The sequence below is a fragment of the Podarcis tiliguerta genome, assembly GCF_965153285.1.
Source record: "Podarcis tiliguerta genome assembly, chromosome: 8".
Classification (NCBI taxonomy): Eukaryota; Metazoa; Chordata; class Lepidosauria; order Squamata; family Lacertidae; genus Podarcis; species Podarcis tiliguerta.
In genome coordinates this window covers 4,388,312-4,410,875 of record NC_139541.1, presented here as the reverse complement: position 1 = coordinate 4,410,875, position 22,564 = coordinate 4,388,312, and the positions used below count along the sequence as shown (strand labels likewise).

General features: G+C 50.2%; 1 protein-coding gene and 1 long non-coding RNA gene across 2 annotated transcripts in view; both read left to right on the top strand.

The window, feature by feature from the left end:
- The window catches only part of LOC310683944, a 255,003-nt gene that overhangs the window by 95,422 nt on the left and 137,017 nt on the right, over positions 1-22,564 (top strand). The window lies entirely within an intron of this gene.
- LOC310683740 (low molecular weight neuronal intermediate filament-like) lies at positions 1,896-14,023 on the top strand. Its single transcript, XM_083454071.1, has 5 exons — positions 1,896-3,083; positions 6,085-6,402; positions 7,065-7,189; positions 9,916-10,596; positions 10,636-14,023. Exons 1-4 carry the CDS (start codon positions 2,373-2,375, stop codon positions 10,172-10,174), a joined length of 1,413 nt encoding a protein of 470 aa, XP_083310197.1. The 5' UTR covers positions 1,896-2,372; the 3' UTR covers positions 10,175-10,596; positions 10,636-14,023.

Below are 22,564 nucleotides of genomic sequence, written 5' to 3'. Positions count from 1 at the left end.
CAGGTTCCATAGTGAGGAGGAATTAGAGAACCTTTTAATGAGGGTGAAAGAGGAGAGCGCAAAATATGGTTTGAAGCTCAACATCAAAAAAACGAAGATCATGGCCACTGGTCCCATCACCTCCTGGCAAATAGAAGGGGAAGAAATGGAGGCAGTGAGAGATTTTACTTTCTTGGGTTCCATGATCACTGCAGATGGTGACAGCAGTCACGAAATTAAAAGACGCCTGCTTCTTGGGAGAAAAGCAATGACAAACCTGGACAGCATCTTAAAAAGTAGAGACATCACCTTGCCAACAAAGGTCCGTATAGTTCAAGCCCTGGTTTTCCCAGTAGTGATGTAGGGAAGTGAGAGCTGGACCATAAAGAAGGCTGATCGCCGATGAATTGATGCTTTTGAATTCTGGTGCTGGAGGAGACTCTTTAGAGTCCCATGGACTGCAAGAAGATCAGACCTCTCCATTCTTAAGGAAATCAGCCCTGAGTGCTCACTGGAAGGACAGATCGTGAAGCTGAGGCTCCAAGACTTTGGCAACCTCATGAGAAGAGAAGACTCCCTGGAAAAGACCCTGATGTTGGGAAAGATTGAGGGCACAAGGAGAAGGGAAGGGCAAGATGGTTGGACAGTGTTCTCAAAGCTACCAGCATGAGCTTGACCAAACTGCGGGAGGCAGTGGAAGACAGGAGTGCCTGGCGTGCTGTGGTCCATGGGGTCACAAGGAGTCAGACACGACTAAACGTCTAAACAATAACAACAACGGTGTAAAGAAGGACTTCCTTTCATCTGTCCTGAATCTCCCGGCATTCAGCTTCACTGGGTGGCCACAAACGGCCTTTAGCGCATTCAGGGCAAAACCAGCGGCAGATCCTGGAGGAATCTGGCAGCCCAGAGCAAAGGCTTCCAAAGCACGTCCCAGGGGACAGGTGGTGGCGGAATCACCTGGGTGGCCCTGGCTTCTCAGGAGTGGGTCCTGACAGTTTTGTGAGTGGGAAAACCTGGCTGACCAGTTGGCACATCAATGGAAAAATGGGGCAGGCAATGTCCTTGGTCCTGCTGCCCCGTGGAAAGGGGCTGGGGGCATCTCTTAGGCACAAGCTGGTAGTATATTGGGACTTTGCCACCTCCCTTCCACATGCCCCCAGCTCCATTCTAAGCACCTGGGAACAGACTACAGATGTTTGTACAGTCTGTGTGCACAACAGCTGGGTGGCCAAATCAAGCGCTTCACAGATACATTTGTACATGTGTAGAGACAGCTTGTGCTTGTGTAAACCTAACGTGGAAACAAGCCATTGCTGATGTGGGAACAACACTCTGTACATGCTCAGATGCACTACACATGGCTCTGTTTTCTTGAGATGAGCAAAGAAGGGGATGGAGAGGATCAAACTGTAAGCCTGAAAGGACATTTAACAGGCAGGATTCCTGCCTCCCCGGAACATATCAGAGGCACCAGGCTGGCAGCTGTTGGGAGCAGAAGGAAATCGGGACCAGCAGGATGGCTTGTTGCCTGTGTCCCAGCAGGGCTTTAGGGGAGCTCAGAATCCCGGCAGGAAAAGTGGCAACTACAAGCAGGGAATATTACTAATCCCTTCCACGCAGTGGCGTAGCGTGGGTTGTCAGCACCCGGGGCAAGGCAAGTAATTTGCACCCCCTAACCCGTGGATTTGCGCCCCCTAACCCTGACCCCCAGATGTTGCGCCCGGTCCCCCCTGCACCCCCCACGTTACGCCACTGCTTCCACCCTATTATCACTGCCAGAGCAACGCCATGCAAAGGCTCACTGGGACTCAAGTCTTGGGTACCCTGGAGGGACCACAGCTCAGCGGGAGAGCAGCGGCTTTGCAGGCTGGCAGGTGCAGCCCGGAATGGACAAACCCCGTCGTGCAAGCGGGAGAGCAGAGGACACGGCGCTAGGTGCACCAACGTAGCCTGATTCGGTAAGGGAGCCCCCGATGCTCCCGCGGTTGCGATTTCCGCCTCGGGGCCCGATCCGCCTTTCGCAACGCAGCCGCGTGGGGAGACCCGAGGGCTCGTCCGCCTCCTGCCACGACCCCCGCCCTCCCCATCTAGATTTCGGGGCTCGGTCAAGGCTGATCTCCGCCACATTTGCTGATGAAGCTTTTGGCGGCGGCAGCCGGCGAGAAAAATCCTCCTCCTTCCCCCCCGCGCCCCCCTCCTCGCCTTTGCAATTGGCTGCCCGACGTGACTTTGTCGCTGCTGCGTCGCCGGGATTGGCGCCGGCCGGGCGATAAAAGCGCCGGCGTGCCGCGCTCCCCGCCCGCTGTCGAAGAGCCTCCGCCGCGACCCTCCTTCCTCCCGCAGGATCGGCCCCTTCGCGGCGGCCCCGGACGCCCCTCGCAGCCGCGGCCATGAGCTACAGCCGGGAGCTGCTCTTCGCCGCGCCGTCCTACGGCAAGAAGCCCTTCGCGGGCCGGAGCCTGGCGTACGGCTCGACGGCGGGCCGGGCGGGGGCGTCGGGTCCCTCGGCCTTCTCGTCGTCGTATCGGAAGCTGCCGGCGCCGAGCAGCTCGCTGGACCACCTGGAGGCGCTTCGGGGCGGCGGCGGGGCGGCGTCGGGGCCGAGCGCGCTGAGCAACGAGCTGAAGATCGTGCGCACCAACGAGAAGGAGCAGCTGCAGGGCCTCAACGACCGCTTCGTCAGCTACATCGAGAAGGTGCACCAGCTGGAGCAGCACAACCGGCTGCTGGAGGCCGAGGTGGCGGCGCTGCGGCAGCGGCAGGCCGAGCCGTCGCGGCTGCAGGCGCTGTACGAGCAGGAGGTGCGCGAGCTGCGCTCGCAGGTGGAGGCGCTGCGCCACGACGGCGACCAGGCGGCGCTGGAGAGCCAGCAGCTGGGCCGCGCCCTCCAGGGGCTGCGCGAGCAGGCGGCCCACGAGGCGGCGCGGCGCCAGGAGGCCGAGCTGGCGCTGCGCGACGCGCGCAAGGACGCCGACCGCGCCGCCCTGGCCCGCCTGGAGCTGGAGAAGAAGGTGGAGGCGCTGCTGGACGAGATCGCCTTCCTGCGCCACGTCCACGACGAGGAGGTGGCCGAGCTGCAGGCCGAGCTGCAGGGGGCGCAGGTGAGGCGGGCGGGGGGCGCGGCGGGGGCGGGCAGGAGGCGCCACTGTCTGGTCCAGCATCGTGCGCGCACAGTGGAGGGCATCGGGTGTACGCTCCTGTCTAAAGGACATGATGGAGGAGGAGGGAAGGGGAATGTAGTGAAAGCAGCGCCCAAAATGTCCTGCTTGAGGAGGGAAGAGCCTTCTGACCTGGATCAGGACAATGCAGTGGCGTAGCGTGGGGGGTGCAGGAGGGACCGGGCGCAACATCTGGGGGGTAGGGTTAGGGGGCGCAAATCCACGGGTTAGGGGGCGCAAATCCACTGTTTAGGGGGTGAAAATTACTTGCCTTGCCTCGGGTGCTGACAACCCACGCTACACCACTGGGACAATGGTCCGTGTAGTTCAACATCCTGTTCTGGAAAGTGGCCACTTAGATGCCCCTTTTGGGAAACCTGCAAGTCGGGTTTGCGCACAAGAGCCCTCTCCCCGCCTGCTGTTTCCAGAAATTGCAACCGTGGAGGCAGAGCATCGCCATGGGTGGCCCTCTCCTCCATGACTTTGTCGAAGCCCCTTTGAAAGCCATCTAGGTTGGTGGCCATTCCTGCCTCCTGTGGGAGAGAGTGCCCTAGTTTAGCTGTGTCCCACTGTTTAAAGAACGACTTTTATCTGTCTTCCAGCATTTAACTTCACTGAATGTCCCTGAGTTCTAGTCTCACTCCTTTTCCAGGAGTCAAGGCTACATCCTAGGAGGCGCTTCCAAGGATCCGCATGAAAGATTTAGAAAACTAACCATTGTGTGGACAAAGTAGATGGATGGAGAGAAGTTTACTTAGGGTTGCCATTTTCCCCAAAGTGAAAATCCAGATAGAGTTGTTGAGCTTTTTCTGTGAACAATTCCCCCCTCCAAAAACTAGAAACATTTTTGCGCTTTTAAAGAACTTTTGGGATTTAATTTTTTAAAAAATCAACCTACTTGCCACGTGTCTGGGTTTTCCTGCACATTTTGCCAATTCAACAAAAATCCGCCTGTGTCCCATTTTCAAGCCCGATTCCCGGAAGTGTCCGGGGAAACCCAGACATATTGCGGGCTTAAGTTTACACCTGTTAGCATAATACTAGGACTTGAGGTTAGCCAGTTACCATTGTCTGCCTACACACAATTCATTTAAAGAACAGTTAAGGCAAGTTTTGCTTCCTCATAGAATTGTGGGCAGTGTAGTTTTTTCAGGGTTGCCAGGAACTGTAACTCTGTAAGGAGTAAACTTCAGTGTCTGGAATTCTTTGAGAAGGAACTACAGTGGTGCCTTGCAAGACGAAATTAATTTGTTCTGCGAGTTTTTTCGTTCTGCGAGTTTTTTCGTCTTGCGAAGCACCAATGTGTATTGACGGTTTCCCATAGGAATGCATTGGCGGTTTTAAAAAAAAGGCGCAAGACGTTTCGTCTTGCGAAGCAAGCCCATAGGGAAATCCGTCTTGCGAAGCAACTCAGAAAACGAAAAACTCTTTCGTCTTGAGAGTTTTTCGTCTTCCGAGGCATTCGTCTTGCGAGGTACCACTGTACACTTTAAAGGAATTGCGTGTGAGAGTCAGGGCAAGCTAAAGCTTCTTTGCACACAGTGCAGTTATTTGGGGAATTGGTTGCTGCTGCCAGATGTAGCAGTTCGTGGACATCGTCCACAGGCGCAGAGGACTACCGGTGGGCCTTTGGCCTGATCCAGCAACCTGGCTCTTCTTACCTTCTTCTGTGCAGTTGGGAAGTGACATGGATTGTATGCTTGCGAGCACAACTCCTCCCCTCTACGGTTACGCAGTGAATTGTTTGACTGGGAGTGTCAGCTGATCAGCGGAACTCACTGCTGCAGGGTGGGGTTGTGGCAGCAGGTTGAAGTGGATTTGGAAAAGAAGTGGTGCCTTCCAGATGTAGTGGACTATGGCTCCCAACTAACTGTGACCATTGGCCCTGCTGGCTGGGACTTGGGAGTCCTGGGTTAGATACGTGGTGAACAGGGCTGTCTGCAGCTTATTGGGAGTGGAGTTGGAAGAGCAGCAACAAGGCTTCTGAATACCAGTTCCTGGAAGCCACAGGAGGGAAGCGTTGCTCTTGTGCTCGGATCCCACTGGAGCATCTGGCTGGCCCCTGTGAGAACAGGAGGCTGGACTAGGTTGGCCTGATCCCGCAGGCGCTTCTTACGTCCTTATGAGACATCTGCTCAGGCTTTGACATCAGATCCCTGGCTGTGGCACCTCTGCTGCCTCCTGAAGCACATGTGACGAGCGACCAGCCTTTCTCCCAGCTTTGAGGCTGCAGGTCAGCGGAGATCACCTCTTGCAGAGTGCCAGGTGCCCCTCCCCCGCTCCTTGGTAGTCCAGTGGCTCTGCATGCAGAAGTCCCAGGGTCAGCTCCAGGCAGCATCTCTGAGTAGGGCTGGAAATGTCCCCTGAAACCTCATCACGAAACCACGCTGAGCTCAGTGGACCAAGGTCTTCATAAAGGCGGCTTCCCACTTTCCTAGGGGTGGGGGCGTTTCAGTTGCTTGGAAGCATAAAGCCTCAGAGCAGCCAATCTGGCAAGGCCTGTTGGAAACAGGAGGGCTTAGTGGGGGCATTCTCGACCTCTGGGAGAAATTTAATTCTGTTCACAGTTAAAGGTGAAATTGCCCAGGTAACCATTTCTGAAACAATATGCCAACACCCACCCATTGAAATTTGCACCTCTCTGAATTTTGCCTTGCAGTTCTCTACGTTATGTTCACCAAAATACATACAGTGGAGCGAAGTGTACTTAGGAATGCATATATTAGTGAAAATCTGAGCTTATCCACACGGATCTCACCTTAAGCTCCTTGGAGGGAAAACAGGGTATGACTATAATCATACAGCATGTAATCCTAAAGCATGATAATAACTGCAATCCCAGCCACCATCATAATGAATAGAGCAGATTCCCAGGGCCTCTCATTAGGAAGAGTACGGCGTCTTCCTGCCTCTGAGGGCCTTCCCTCTATCTGTTCCCCTCCAGGTCTCCGTCGAGATCGACATGAGCAAGCCTGACCTCACGGCTGCCTTGAAAGAGATTCGCACCCAGTACGAAGTCCTGTCCGCCCGGAACCAGCAGTCGGCTGAGGAGTGGTACAAATCCAAGTTTGCCAACTTCACGGAAGAGGCAGCTCGCAGCAGCGACAGCATCCGCCAGGCCAAGGAGGAGATTTCTGAATATCGCCGGCAGCTGCAAGCCCGGAACATCGAGATTGAGTCCCTGCGTGGAGCCAACGAGTCCCTGGAGAGGCAGCTGCAGGAGGCCGAGGAGAGAAGCAGCAAAGAGATGCGTGACTTGCAGGTGCGTCACACGGAAGCCACGGTTGGTGGAGCTAAGAGGCGTCAACAAACCGTGGTTTGGTCCTTTTCCAGCTGCCTCTTTAAGTTAACCTGCCTAACTCTCTGCCTGTTGCCTTTTTTGTGCTAAAGGCCTCAATGTTGAGTTGTGCTCCACAGATCAGTCAGGGAACATTTGTAAAGACTGTCCTTGCTTCTACTTGTCTATTGTTTTCCTTCTGCCCTTATTTCCCCATCTTCTCCCTGACAATGAACTCCATTCTCCAAGCCCTGCTCTTCCTCTGTCAATTCTCGCTTGCTGTCCCAAAGTTCTACACAACTTAAAATCCACTTTTTCCAGACAGTCCCCCTGCCCACAGCTCATGATCACATCCCCCCATGCCCGTCTCTTCTATCCTGTCCTGTTCTCTCCTCTGACAAAGTTCAAATCAGCCATCCTCACTTTAGCGCACGCAGGAAGATTAGACTACAGTTTCCAACATCTAGTGTAGTTGGCTGAGGCTAATGGAATGTGTAGTCCACAGCTGGAGTCCACAGTTGGAGAGCACCTGGTTGGGGAATGCTGGTTTTGATTGGCAGCACCTCGGGGATGGGGTTCCGCCTTCCTTGTTATCCTTTAAAGTGTTACAGGTATGGATGTTACGTAGAAATTGTGATACATTTCAGGAGACCATCAGCCAGCTGGAAAATGCCCTGAGGACAACCAAGGGGGAGATGGCCCGTCACCTGCGGGAGTACCAGGACCTGTTGAATGTGAAGATGGCTCTGGATATTGAAATAGCAGCGTACAGGTAGGAGGGCCACCTCCCCCTTCCTGCTCACCTGTTGTTCCATTCTTTGGGCTGTTTGGGGGAGAAACGAAGGTTGGGCATCAACGTTTTGGTCTCCAATATGCAGGCCCCACATAAACTCATGCTAATTTTGGGGTGGGGGTGGGGAAACCATCCACCAGGAACGTCCCCTGCACAAATCATGGAATTATCAAATGGTATAGTTGGAAGGGACCCTGAGGGTCATCTAGTCCAACCTCCTGCAGTGCAGGAATCTCAGCCAAAGAATCCACGACAGATGGCTAGCCCACCTCTGTTTAAAAACATCTGATGAAGAAGAAGAGTCCACCACTACTGAACAGCTCTTACCCTCAAAAAATTCTTCCTGATGTTTGAGTCCTACCCTCTGTAGCAGAAGGAAACAAGCTTTCTCCATCTCCCATGGGACATATTATTATTGATATCATCTGAAGATCCTAGGGCAGCTCACAACAGAAAAATACAGAATGAGTACACAAGATACATAATAAAACCCAAACTAAAGGGAAGGTAAAGGGACCCCTGACCATTAGGCCCAGTCGTGACCGACTCTGGAGTTGCGGCGCTCATCTCGCTTTATTGGCCGAGGGAGCCAGCGCACAGCTTCCGGGTCATGTGGCCAGCAGGACTAAGCCGCTTCTGGCAAACCAGAGCAGCGCACGGAAACGCCGTTTACCTTCCCGCCAGAGTGGTACCTATTTATCTACTTGCACTTTGAGGTGCTTTCGAACTGCTAGGTTGGCAGGAGCAGGGACCGAACAACGGGAGCTCACACCGTCGCGGGGATTCAAACCGCCGACCTTCTGATCAGCAAGTCCTTGGCTCTGTGGTTTAACCCACAGCGCCACCCGCGTCCCTAAAACCAAAACTAGCCAGTGACAAACCTTCCACAAACACATTTTAAAAGCCATAGAATGTTAATCAGCCCAGCACCCGGTTGAAGAGAAAACTTTTCACCTGGCACCTAAAGCTGTGTAATGAAGGCGTCAGGTGAGTGTCTCTGGGGAGAGCATTCCACAAATGGGGAGCCACCACAGAAAAGGCCTGTTCTTGTGCTGCCACCCTTTGGACTTCTTGTGGAAGAGGCACACAAAGAAGGGCCTCAGAGGATGGTTGCAGGGTCCGTGCCAGTCCTTATGGAAGGAAGTGGTCCTTGAGGTATTGCGGTCATATCCCCTCTCAATCTTCTCTTCCCAACTCCTTCAACCGATCTTGGCTTCTTTCCAGGCCTTTGATCATCTTGGTTGCCCTCTCCTGAGTTTTCCCTTTTTTTAACCTTCTATTTTTAATTGTGGAACCCAGGGTAGATAGCTGTGGTTTCTAGGTAGGTTTTTGTGCATGCGCTGAGAAGACCCAGACCTTCTTAGCTTCAGCAAATTTGCCTGCCCTCTGGCTGCTCCCTGCCACTGTCCTTGGTGCTGCCCATAAATAAATAGATAGATAGATAGATAGATAGATAGATAGATAGATAGATAGATTAATTTATTTTTATTTATACCCCGCCCTTCCCAGTTCAGAAAACCAGGCTCAGGGTGGCTAACAACAAATTTTAAACATTTAATTGATGCAACAAAAAACAGCATAAAATACAGTATAAACCGTGAATAACAGTAAATTCAGAATTCTAAAAACAATTTAGGGGGGAAATGCATCCAATAAACATTAGAAGATCACCAGGACTAGCTGGCTAAATTTGTCCTATTTGGGCCAGCGAGGAGACCAGGGGAGAATTAGCTGTGGGATCCCAGAGCGGGTAATCTTCAGAAAAAGGGGAGGGGAGGGGAAGGAAGGGGAATAAAAGATCAGGCTAAGTTCAAATTGAAAGCCAGGCTTTGCAACATGCTGCAGAGTTTATTTCTCAAAAGTACTTGGTTGGGTTTCTACTGCAGTGGTTCCCAAGCTTTTTGGGGGCCGCTGCCCCCTTGCTTCCCTAAACCCATCCCCAGTGACCCCTACCTAATTAAAAGCATTATTTCAGAATAGCAGCTTGAACAAACCACTAAGTAAGATTCACAGAAAAGCTAAAAACCTAGCCAGAATTCAACAAAACTGATGCATTTGATCCAGATTTTCAAAGGCTGATAGTCACTGACACCTCCAGTGTCCCCTAGACCACCCCCTACCCCTTCATACCCCCCTAGGGCATCACACTTTCGCTGCATGAGAATACTCGTGTGTAGGCACCTCGTTAGAAGCTTTTGTCCATTTAGCAGAGTTTCTGGAAACAGTGGCTAGCAATTGGAGTTACACTCCCAGACACTGTCAAGTGATTTATTGCTTGACTGGTCATAAATGCATCACGGTAGCACTATTTACAATCGTTACAGCAATAGCTGTAACGGCACACTTAAGTTTCAGTCCCTCTTTCTCTTTAGCAATGACGTAGGCAGACACAGCCCATTGGCAGCCAAGATGCAGCAGTTTGCAGGCAGCATTTGTTGGTCGGTTGTCTGCGAAAAGCTAAAACAAAAGTTATCCTTGTATCACCGCTTTCAGCTGAAGCTGCGCGTGCTCAGAGTGCCACTCCCACTTATGTACAACTGTTCTGGAATCTTCTCCGTGTTTCTGGGTGAATGACTCCCTGACACCTCGGCCCCCAGGGGGCGCCACCACCCACTTTGGGAACCACTGCTCTAAAGCATCAGTGGTGGACCTTGAGAGATCCGTAGTGTTGTTCTGACGTGGTTTGTGTGGTTTTGCCTCTGCAGAAAATTGCTGGAAGGGGAAGAGACCCGCCTGAGCACCGTCAGCAGCGGCAGCAGCAGCAGTGCCTTTGGCCTGGGCTACCCCTTCTCCTCGAGCCCCCTGGCCGGCTTCAAGGGGTTCTCGGCCAGCACAGTGGCGATCCGCAAGGACAAGAAGGCAGAGTCCCAGGACAGCCCCAAGGAGTCCAATGACTCGGGAGAGTCAAAGGACGAGGATGATTCTGGAGACGAGAAGTCTGCAACGGGCGTGCCCAAAACCTAAAACTGTGTCTCAACGGCAGCCCTCCCCGCCCACCCTCTCACTGAATGGGGTGAGGGTGTTGTAGGTTTTTCAGACATGGGATGGCTCTCGGGATGAGTCGGTCAGGCAGACCACGATAACCAGACACCAAATTACTCCTGGACAGATCCACAAGCCTCTGGCAACTCTCCGGGAGCCAGCACCACACAGATCTGCCCAGAACCCAGTTGATTATCACAAGCAGAGGCTTTAGAGCTCTTGGGCAGATAGCTGGACCTCTTAGCTCTCTGGCATCACAAGCCTCTGCAAGTTTACTTTGGAGAAAATCCCATTGTGTTTGTCTGTGAGCGACACACAGAAGTCTTCCCCTGTCTGAAACACTTCCTGCAAACCGTAATCTTCCGAGAGGGAAACATGGCAGGTGTGTGTGTGTGTGTGTGTGTGTGTGTGTGTGTGTGTGTGTGTTTTTTAAGATTAGCCAGCCCTCCATTCCCCCCCCCCTTTGTTGAGCATCTTCAGTCTTCTAATCTGGAGGGCACCAGATTGGGGAAGGCTCACTTAGGTTACATTAGCATTGCCCACTTCTGCTCTGAGGCTGACCTGACTTCAGACAAGGTCCTTGAATGCTGAAGTACAGCGATTCCCAAATGTTTTTCAGGCCGCTGCCCCCTTGGTTCCATAAATTCAACCCCCACTGCCCCCTCCCCTATGTAAAGCATTGTTCCAGAATAGTGGTTTGCATGACCCACTAGGGAAAATCACTATGTAGTTAAATTGATTCAACAGAACTGATGAACTGGATCCCGTGAGACCAGCTTTTCAAAGTCTGCTTGTCATTTGCACCTCCAGCGCCCCCCCGCCACCCCCTTGCCTTTTAGTGGCCCCCCCCCCTGAAATCCCACTGCCCCGGGGGGGGGGTGATCCTACCCACTTTGGGAACTGCTGCTCTAGAATATACTTAATACTTCCGAGTTACTCATTTTGTGCCTCTTTCTCATTCAAAACCTCTGACTTTAAAAGCCACAGGGCAGATCATTGTGGTTATGTGATCTCCACCCGTTTGTTTGTCTATCTGTTTGTTCAGGTAAAGCTGCAGTCAGGAGGAGGGGCAGTCAGTTCTCAGGGGAGAACTGGCTGTTTTACTCTTTCCTTGACAGCTTCTTACCCATTCAAAACTGGTCTTCCTCCCCGTTCTGCAGGTGGACAAGCAGTTTAGAGTGGCTGGGTGCTGACTTACAGCTGGCAGGGAAAGGGTTAGGGTTACTCAGATCCTTTGTGGTAGAACTGTAGAGTTGGAAAACATCCAATGAGCCCCTCCCCACCAAGCCCCACCACCTCCACCTCTGCACTTAGAGATTCCCTGCCTGCAGTTAGAGGCGCAGTGCCTTTGGGTGGGGCAGACAGGAAGCCCTCCCTCCTCACCTGTGCATGTTGAACTTTTCCTACGTCTTTCTACAGCTGCCCCAGGTGGTCCTCTAGCCATGGAGGGTCAGGGAATTAAAACCCACCACTGGGCTCTTGTTTTTTCCACAGTCTTTGCCCTTTCTAACAACGGTCCTAGCCTTGAAGTTATTCTCTTTACCTGTTAGACTTCCTAAGGTGTGACTGATCTCTGACTTTCTAATTCTTTGTTATCTATTTATAAAAAATAAATAAATGGGGGGAGTTCTGGGGTAAACTGATTTTGAAACAGAAGGTAAATACCCAGAGGGATATGGATGGCGCAAAAGAATTGTTCCTGGGCATCTGTAATGCTTCTGCCTTGATATTCCCATTGTTGAGTCCAGCCTGCCCATTTAACAGGGAAGAGCAGAGAGGCAGGAGGTTTGTGTGCTTAAAGCCAGGCCTACAACTCCAATGATCCTTAGCTAGCAGGACCAGTGGTCAGGGATGCTAGGAATTGTAGTCTCAAAACATCTGGAGGGCTGAGGTTGAGGAAGCCCGGCTTAAGCTTTTCCCTGTCCACCATTTTCCTGTGTTGCAGTTTACACACACAGTTTGAAATGTGTTGCCCTTTGCAAGCACACGTTTGAATGCCATTTGTATCTTGGCTCTAGGAATGTACCCATTGCATGCTGAGCAATTTGTAGGAAGGGTTAGTTGGGTGTTCTGAATGTAAAGCCTGCGGTGACTGGTCCGCAAGCAACACTAGAGAGCTGCTAAAGGAGTTGAAGAATCTAAGCCACCCATTTTGGGTCCTTTTTAGAGATAGGAATTAGGCAAAGACATTTACTGGGCAAATGCCATCCCTCTCAGCTGCTTGGTGGCAGGCGCAGTCTGCGAGGAACATCTCCCAGTGGCAACTCAAAAAAGTGGGAGGCAACAATCAAATTGGAATTAAACATTCCTATTGTAGAATGCCATTTAAATGGGAAGGTGCCGGATATGCAAAAGCATTTAAATAAGAAAAGTTTGTTATCGTTGTGTTCTACTAAAAGTTCCTGGAACTTTATAAAACAGAGTCATGTTGTAGAATAAATATGTTAGAAGGATGGATAGTCAGTCTGCCATAACTTGCCTGTACAGTCGTACCTTGGATCTTGAACGCCTTGGGTCCTGAACAAATCGGCTCCCGAACGATCGAAACCCGGAAGTGAGTGTTGTAGTTTTTGAACGTTCTTTTGGAACCCAAACGTCCGACAGGGCGTCTGCGGCTTCCGATTGGTTGCAGGGGCTTCTTGCAGCCAATAAGAAACTGCACTTTGGTTTTCAAACATTTTGGAAGTCGAACGGACTTGCGGGACGGATTCCGTTCGAATTCCAAGGTATGACTGTAGTAGTATCTGAAGAAGTGTGCATGCACACAAAAGCTCATACCAATAGCAAACTTAGTTGGTCTCTAAGGTACTACTGGAAGGAATTTTTTTATTTTGTGGTAGTGAAGGTGCCACTTAAAGTTAAATACAGTACAGTGGCATCTTGTGTGCATTTAACCTGCACAATTTCAACCATATGCAGCTGAAATTGCGCAAGTTAAATCCAAGCAAAGCGGAGAGCTCAAAAGCATTTTTTGCGCCAGGTCCTTTTGTGGTTACCCACTACGGAGAGAGCATTTAAGCCCTCTGCCTTGCTTGATGGGGCCAAGACCCAGGCAGTGCGCTAGCTCTGGGATGCTCTTGCAAGATCTCGCAGGGAAATCTGAGGTCCGGTGAGATCTTCCACGAGCATCCCTGGCCTTCCAGAAGTGGTGCGTTGAGCAGGCCTTGCCGACCCCCCTCCCCCAAGCAAGGTGGAGATCTTAAAAGGTAACCCCAAATGAAAAGAGCCTTTGAGCTCTCCACCTTGCTTGGGGGGTAAGGCCTGCTGCTCAGCACACCTGCTCTAGGAGTCCTGAGGTTTCCCCCCCTCACCTGCCAGCTGGGGCAGCACCAGGGGGCTGGGTACGTGCGACCTTTGTGGTATACACAAAACCCTTGGAACAAAAACTCTGCATAAGATGCGGTTGTGCTGTAATCCCATTGGCCGCCTGCAGTTGATCATGGTCTTCATCTTAACAGCACGAAATTAAATGTCCCGGGTGTTCCTCTGGTTGGGCATTTTCACCCAAGAGATGCTCCCCACAGATTCTGCCCCAGCGCCCTTTTGAGTGTCCGGAAATACGCAATGCCTGTTAGAGAATGCAATGCATGTCCAGATAGAGAGAGTTTTAAGTGTCTGTGTATAAATGTAGAGGAATGCAAATTGAATGTAAGACAAGGAAGGTCATACAGTCATTTCAAATGCTGCTTATATAATCATTGGTGTTACCTGTGCATGAACCTACATTCCAGTTGGTGTCCTGTGATGGTTATTTATTTATTTATATATTTATTTTCATTGTTTGTTTATTTATTTGGAAGGCAAAAATAAAATGGAAACGAAAAGCCCCGATGAACAGGATTGTGCCTTTTCCCCCCTCCCTCATTTGCCCCATGTGAAATCGTGTTGCAGTGCTGCCAGTATCAATATCCCTTTGGTTTCAAGGGGGGGGGGGGCTTTAAAGTTGTGCTGGATAAATGTTGAATTCGGCAGGAGTTGGAAATTGCCTAGATTTCCCTGGATTATGCCCCCTCTGCTTTAACCACTGAAATTCAACTGATCTAGGCAGAATTTAGAACGGTTATTGAGACTCAACCCCGGTAAGGAACGTTCGTTCATGGGGCCTGTTTTGGAAATGTTTAGGTGGCGCCTAGTTAATCTACGGAACTGCCTGCCACAGGAGGCAGTGAGGGCCACCAACTTGGATGGCTTTAAAACAGGAAGAGACAAATTCATGGAGGAGGAGAGGGCTGTCAGTGGCTCCCAGCCATGTCTGCTCTGCCTCCACAATTGAAGGCGACAATGCTTCTGAGTCCCAGGTGCTGGAAACCAGAGGAGGGGGAGAAGAGCATTGCTTTTGGGCTTCTGGGCTTCCCTTTGCAGCATCTGGGTGGCCACTGTGAGAACAGGATAATGTGTCAGGTGTGCTTGCAGGAGCCAGGCCCTGTGACCGCTAGGACTTTGCAGGACTGGGGCCTTCCTAAGTTCGTTCTGGAGAGGCAAGGCGCGGCCACACAGGTGAGGCTGATTGGTAACTCGCAGCACCTGGTGGCAAGAGCTGGGAAGGGATATAAGGTCAGCATTTCCCTTCGGCTCTTTGCCACAGCAACACACTTCCTGATCCTTGAACCTTGGCTTCTTGACTCCTTGATCCTTCCTTGGACCCTTGATTTTGTGACTCCTTGCTTCTTGGTCCTTGGACTCTTGGCTTCCAGACCCCTGGCTTCCAGACCCCTGTTCCTGCTCCCACCCCGCCATTTTGCCCCCGGTCCTCATGTCCCCTGCCGGGACTTAGATCACCCGTGAACCGGACTGTGACATAATGGACCAGATGGTGCCCCTTTGGTCTGATCCAGCAGCCGCCTCTTCTTACATCCTAATGCAACTAATGCTGATAGCCTTGGCGTGATTCCTGTATTACTGGAAACTTCCTCGAAGATAATTGCATTAAAACTCAGGCTGCGTTAATGAAATGACTCCTGCAGAGGGTAATACATCTCTGGCAAGAAAAAGAGGTGCTTTTCCAGAAACTAATAGATCAGAAAGTGGCCCCCAATGAGCCATTGGTAAAGCAGCCCAGGAGAGGCAGCTAATGAAATGAGGGAGGTAAGTCTATGGATTATTGATATGGTAGAAGCTGCTTGCCAAAGTATGTGCAGGGCTGGATAGATTAGGTAGATAATTGCATTTATTTAATTATTCATTTATTTCCTCCCCCCCTAAACACACACTTTTTATTGCATTTGTATCCCACCTTTTCATCAGAGAAGCTCACTTAATCTCCACAACAACCGTGCAAGGTAGGGTTAGGTTGAGAGGCAGTGACTAGCCCCCAACAAGTCACCCAGTGAGCTTCATGGCCAAGTGGGGATTTGAACCCAGGTCTCCCAGCTCCTTGACTGACACCCTAAACCAGCATTTCCCAACCTTGGGCCTCCAGCTGTTTTTGGACTACAACTCCCATAATCCTCAGCTAGCAAGACCAGTGGTCAGGGATGATGGGAATTGTAGTTCGAAAACAGCTGGAGGCCCAAGGTTGGGAAACACTGCCCTAAACCACTGCACCACACTGACTCACGTATGTATGTATCACAAGAGTGCAATTGGTAAAAACCTGGTGGCTTCTGGCATCTCTCCATGGGCAGCCCAAATAAACATTTCCTACCTGCTATTGACCCCTCTTTTCCACATCAGGCCTGGGAAGGCAAATGTGGTCTTCCTCTCCGAAGCAGTAAGGAGCCTGCCCTAAACAGTCTGTTTAATGCACACAGACTCTGCCTAATTGAAGGAGACGGGAGCCAGGCTATTTGCTACTAATGCCTGGAACCCAGTGCTGTCTGGAGCCTGCGGCAGAATTGAATCACAAATGTATTTTCCAGCCTTAACGCGGGTGCTTTGCTGGGCAGAACAGGGAAATGAGATTAGAGCCCCCAGTCAGGATCCTTGATTCTCTCCCTCTGTGATGCTTCCTATTATAAATTCAAAAAGCACAACAAACAATTCAGGTTTCCCGCGGATTGCTGTTTGCTCTGATTCAGCATTAAAGAGCGGGTTTTTGTGGAGGAAGCTCCCGGACAAAAAGAAGGCGGCTTGGACATGGAGCTTTACAGCACAGAGGAAATGTGTGGACAAGCCCTCAGTGGATGTTGGTGGAAAAGGCAAGATGTGATGCTGGGCGATCCTTCCGTTTGGCCGCTAGAGTGCGCTAAAGACCTCTTGGAATCCATTGAATCTCAATACTGGTTGGGATGTCTAAAAATTAGCACATGTACTAGAGATTAGTACATATATTATTGCAGTCTTGTCACACATCATTAAACCACCTTTAAAACAAACAAACCCTGTTTGTTTATAATATTGTGAAAACCAATAAAAAAATTGGGGGGGGGGGAATAAAACAAACAAATCCTCTACCCATTGGCAATTTACAGACCCCCATACATTAGAGAACTTGCTTCATTTTGTCCAATTTCTAGCATAAAGGTAAAGGGACCCCTGGCCATTAGGCCCAGTCGCGGACGACTCTGGGGTTGCGGCGCTCCTCTCACTCTATAGGCCGAGGGAGCCGGCGTACAGCTTCTGGGTCATGTGGCCAGCATGACTAAGCCGCTTCTGGCAAACCGGAGCAGCGCATGGAAACACCGTTTACCTTCCTGCTGGAGTGGTACCTATTTATCTACTTGCACTTAGATGTGCTTTCGAACTGCTAGGTTGGCAGGAGCTGGGACCGAGCAATGGGAGCTCACCCTGTCATGGGGATTCAAACCGCCAACCTTCTGATCAGCAAGTCCTAGGCTCTGTGGTTTAACCCACAGCACCACCTGCGCCCCAAATTTCTAGCATATCTCCTTCCTATTTGACTTGCAAATCTGTTCCTTGTGTACTTTTATGGATGAGAACCAAATTGGATAATGTGCAAAAAACCCCAACAACCCTATGAATTTGCTTCAATTCTTAGGCATGCAATAGAAGGTCCAAATACAGTGGTACCTCGGTTTACGAATTTAATCCATTCTGGAAGTCTTTTGTTAAACTGAAACCGTTCTTAAACTGAGGCATGCTTTCCCTAATGAGGCCTCCCGCTGCTGGTGCCCTTCCACCGTTCAGCTTCCATTCTTAGACTGAGGTAAGTTCGCAAACCGGGACACTACTTCTGGTTTTGCGAAGTTTGTAAACCAAATTGTTCTTAAACAGGGCTGTTCTTACACCGAGGTACCACTGTATGCACAGGAGCCTCGCAATATCAAGGGCAAACTCGTCATTTCAGTGTGTAATACTGTTTCTCCCCACCTAGCCCTGGCAAGAGATAAACAAATCCTTGATCCCCTGGAGAGCACAGTTTTAATCATGCACCAAATCTCAACTCCAAGTGCAGAGTGGGCACTGAAAGGAATAGCTGTGTTGGTAAGTTTCTTGTGCTGCACAGTGACCCACTTGTTCTTTTTTAATCTAATTATGTTTGAATGAGGCGAGAGAGAGAAATGCCCTCTGCCATCCCCTTGAATGGTTTTTAATGCTGAGGAAGCAATTCGGTGTTATTGCAGCTCCTCGGAGTGCTCAGCTCCCAGCCATCAAGCCTCTGGATCCTTCCAAGGCTGACGAAAGTGGCAGATTTGGGGTGTCACGAAGGACATCGGAGGGAGACAGATGGGAGCCACCAGGGCAAGCCTCTTCACAACAGCTGGAGGGGGGGGAACAACTGAAGACACAAAACAAGGTAGTTGCAGGATACGTTGCGGGGAAATGGTATCCTGCAAAGTGAGAGAAAGGAGAATACGACAGGAACCTCACTGGGGTTGCATGCTTTGCTTGTACAGGACTAAGATAATGCTGTATCAACAAAAAGTGAGTGTCCTGATGGAGGGAAGTAATACTAGCCCCACCCTAGTCTGCCTTGGTCGCATCCTGGGAATCAGTTTAAGATGGATATTGACAAGCTGGAACAGATGCAGAAGTGGGCAGCCAAGATGACAAAGGGTTTGGAACCTCATGAGGAGTGATGGAGGAAGTTGGGTATGTTTAGCCTGGAGAAGAGAAGATTGAGAAGGGATAGGATAGCTATCTTCAAATATCTGAAGGGCTGCCATGTGGAAGAAAGAGCAGGCTTGTTTTCTGCTGCTCCAGAGGGTAGGAACCAAACCAATGGATTCAAATGTCAAGAAAGCAGATTCCAGAAGAACATTAGGAAGAACTTTATACAGTGGTGCCTCACAAGACGAAATTAATTCGTTCTGCGAGTTTTTTCGTCTTGTGAATTTTTCGTCTCGCGAAGCACGGTTTCCCATAGGAAATGCATTGACGGTTTCCCATAGGAATGCATTGACGGTTTTAAGAAAAAGGCGCAAGACGTTTTCGTCTTGCGAAGCAAGCCCATAGGGAAATTCGTCTTGTGAAGCAACTCAAAAAACAAAAAACTCTTTTGTCTTGCGAGTTTTTCGTCTTGCGAGGCATTCGTCTTGTGAGGTACCACTGTAATGGGAAGAGCTGTTTGATAGTGGAACGGACTCTGTCGGAAGATGGTGGAGCCTCCTTCATTGGAGGTTTCTCAACAGAGGTCTGATGGCCGTCTATCATGGGTTCTTTAGCTCTGATTCCAGCAGTGCCTGGGGCTGGACTAGATTGCACAAGGGGGTCACTTCCAACTGTACAATTCTATGGTTCTTTGAATAGTGCAATAAAGTTATTAATTGTTTCTCACCCATTCAATTGAGTGGGTCGGAGCTTTTAAAGTTTAAATCTTAACATAGCCTGTCTTTTTTCTTCCTTCTCTTTTCTTCTATTCCTCTCTTATATAAATTTCCTCTAGGAGTCAAAATCATCTGCCTATTTGAATGGGAATCAAAGGTGAATTTTGTTCTACAGACACTACAGTATTAATATAGCAAGCAGGCCTGCTCTTGATATTTATTATGAAATATTCCAAACTGCCACGGGCTAGCTTCAACATCTTGATCAAATAACGTGGTGGGGCTGATGATTCGTTTGGCACAATTACCCCGCAATCTGTATTCTCTCCCTCCCCCCTCCCGCCAAGGGCACTGGAAAAAGCCTCATGTTGACAAGGTCACAGGTTTGCCTTGCCTGGTTTGATTTCCATCTCTAAAGTGCTTAGAAGCGCAATGAGTGGAAGTCTCAGCAAAGTAAATGGCTCGCTCTTACACAGATTGGAAAAGAGAGTTTTAAGCAAATGCTTTTGACCCAGACCTTCAGTCAGGGAAAGCGCCAGTGGCTGCAAGGAGGCCCTCCAGACTGGGTTTGATTGTGGGTGCCTTGGTTTTAACACAATCATAGTGCACTAGTGTTGTTGTTGTTGTTGTTGTTGTTGTTGTTATGCTTTAGCTTTATTCTGAGATGCTTCCCCAGTGTTACCACATACATAGAATCAAATAATTGTAGACTTGGAAGGGACCTGGAGGGTGATCTAGTCTAAGGTTACCAGACATCTTTGTTTCCCGGGGAGAGTCCCCGGATTTACAAATCATTCCTATTGAAGTTGAAAAGTGTCCCTGGATTCATTGGAAAAAATGTGGTAACCTTAATCTAGTCCAACCCCCTGCAATGCAAGAATCACAGCTAAAGAGTCCAAGACAGATGGCCATCCAACCTCAGAAAGTTATTTCGAATGTTTAGTTCATTGCAAGAAGTGAGTTTCACTTCATTGCGAGAAGTGAGGTTACAGGGAACCAGGCAGAGGGCCTTCTTGGTAGTGGCGCCTGCCCTGTGGAACGCCCTCCCATCAGATGTCAAGGAAATAAGCAGCTATCTTATCTTTAAAAGACATCTGAAGGCAGCCCTCTTTAGGGAAGTTTTTAATATTTAATGCTGCATTGTTTTTAACACTCGATTGGGAACCACCCAGAGTGGCTAGGGAGACTCAGCCAGATGGGTGGGGTATAAATAATAAATTATTATTATTATTATTATTATTAGAATCTCATGTTTTGTTACTTGAAGCCATTGGTTCAGCATCTCCCTTCTGGGGCAGCAGAAGACAAGCCTGTGCCACTTTCCATGTGACAGTCCTTAGATATCTGAAGGTGGCTGTCAAATCTCTTCTGTCTTTGCTTCTCCAAGCTAAACATACTCGGTGTCATGAGCCAGGAGTCGGCTTCACCTGTTGAGCAGCAGCCTGAAGGAGCAGAAGTGACTCCATCTGCTGCTGATCAGCCTTCTTGCTCCATGATGAGAACCAGCTGGCTCCAGCTTTCTTAAGCAAGGTTTTCAGCCTCAGTCAGTTGCTGGAAACAACACCAGTTGTTCCTGGCCAGACCTTGCTGCTGATTGCTTCTCAAAACCTTGGACCCTCAGCTTTCTTGACCCCCAGATTGCCTGACTACATGAACTGAGATACTCCTGACCTTTGGACTGGACTGAACCTTGCAGACAGACTCTGCCTCACTCGGCTCCCTCAACCGTTCCTCATAAGGCTTGGTTTCTAGACCCCTGATCCTCTTGGTTGCCTTGCTCTGCACACCTTCCAGCCTGCCAATATACTACTTAAACTGTGGTGCCCAGAATTGGACACAGGACTCCAGGTGGGGTCTAACCAAGGCAGAATAGAGTGGGACTATGACTTCCCTTGACCTGGACACTCTCCTTCCATTGGTGTAATTTAGAATTGCATTAGCACGTTGGCTGCTGCATTGCACTGTTGACTCGCGTTAAGCTTGTGGTCTACTAACACCCCTAGCTCCTTTTCACACATCCTGCTGTCGAGCCAACTGCTCCCCATCCTATATTTGTGCATCTGTTTATTCCTGCTTGATGCAGGAGCCCTGAACCCCCAGAACCATACAGCTGCGCCAGCTAGGGCTGATGTGACGTGTCGTCCAACAGCACATGGAGGGCCCCAGGTTGGGGAAAGCTTCCATCTGGGCTTGGCCTAAATGGTTTATCCTGGTCTGGCAAAATACCAGAGTCCCACCCTGAAAGGATCCCTTGGTTTTATCCAACCTATTCATGCCTCCTCCACATTGATGACAGTTCCTCAGGCAGTTCTTTCAACATTCAGAACCTTAAAGGCGCTTTACAAAGGGATTAGCGTCTCCCAGGCAAGACTCATGCACCCCGCAAGAGAGAACTTGAGAATCCTAAGCACTAAGCTTTCTTTGGAGGCATTCAGATTAGAGGGCGCGGTTGGGTTCCCACCAGCTTAGTATTGTGACTTGGGTAGGGTTCAGATTTCTACTGTCAACAGATTTCTACTGTAACAAGGCTCTTTCAAAGCCTGCCACTGAATGAAGGGCTGCAAGTTCAGACTAGTAACCGAGGGCAGGAGGGTAAAGGGTAAAGGGTGAGATGAGAACGGACCACCCTTGGTGCTCAACCACCTTGCCTGGGTAAAGTCAAAGGCCCACCTAGTCCAGCACCCTGCTTGTGGCAGCGGCAAAGCAGATGCAGCTGGGTAGTCTGCAAATGAGGCCTGAGGGATACTGATGTTTGTTCCCCAGCGACTGGTATTCAGAGACAGAGTTCCTCTGAACATGGAGGTTTTCACGCTCCATGAATTTGCTCAAAAATACATCTAAATGAGTTGCAGGGTGGGATCCCTTTAAATCACATTTGTGGCACATTTTCTCTCTCCAGGGGATTCTGGGCACTGTAGTTCACCCCTCACAGAGTCACAGTTCCCAGCAACCCTTAAGCAAACTGCAATGCCCAGAATTCTTTGCACTGAATGAACACAGCCGACGCCTGCCATCCTTCTGGAGAGTTCATGGCAATGGTAAAGGGTAAAGGGACCCCTGACCGTTAGGTCCAGTCACGGACGACTCTGGGGTTGCGGCACTCCTCTCGCTTTATTGGCCGAGGGAGCTGGCGTACAGCTTCCGGGTCATGTGGCCAGCATGACTAAGCCGCTTCTGGTGAACCAAAGCAGCGCATGGAAACGCCGTTTACCTTCCCGCCAGAGCAGTATCTATTTATCTACTTGGACTTTGATGTGCTTTCGAACTGCTTGGTTGGCAGGAGCAGGGACTGAGCAACGGGAGCTCACCCCATTGCGGGGATTCGAACCGCCGACCTTCTGATCGGCAAGTCCTAGGCTCTGTGGTTTAACCCACAGTGCCACCCGCATCCCATGGCAACAGTAGTCATGGCCAAAGGACCGACTCTGCCACAAGGCAAAGTGAGGCGATTGCCTCGGGTGGCAGACACGGACAACGGCCCCTTGGCTGCTCCTTCTAAGCTCTGGGGCCATTCCTCTCTCTATCAAAGGACAGAGTTATTTACGGTACAAGGGCTGTCAGAGCTGTGGAAAATGCTGTCCGATTCCCAGTACTGAATTAAGACTCAACTGTCAATCCACTTGGCTTCTGTGCAAGGCGTTGCCTTGTACTCTGCCTCAGGCAGCAAAATATCTTGGGCTGGCCTTGCATGGCCAATGCAAACACA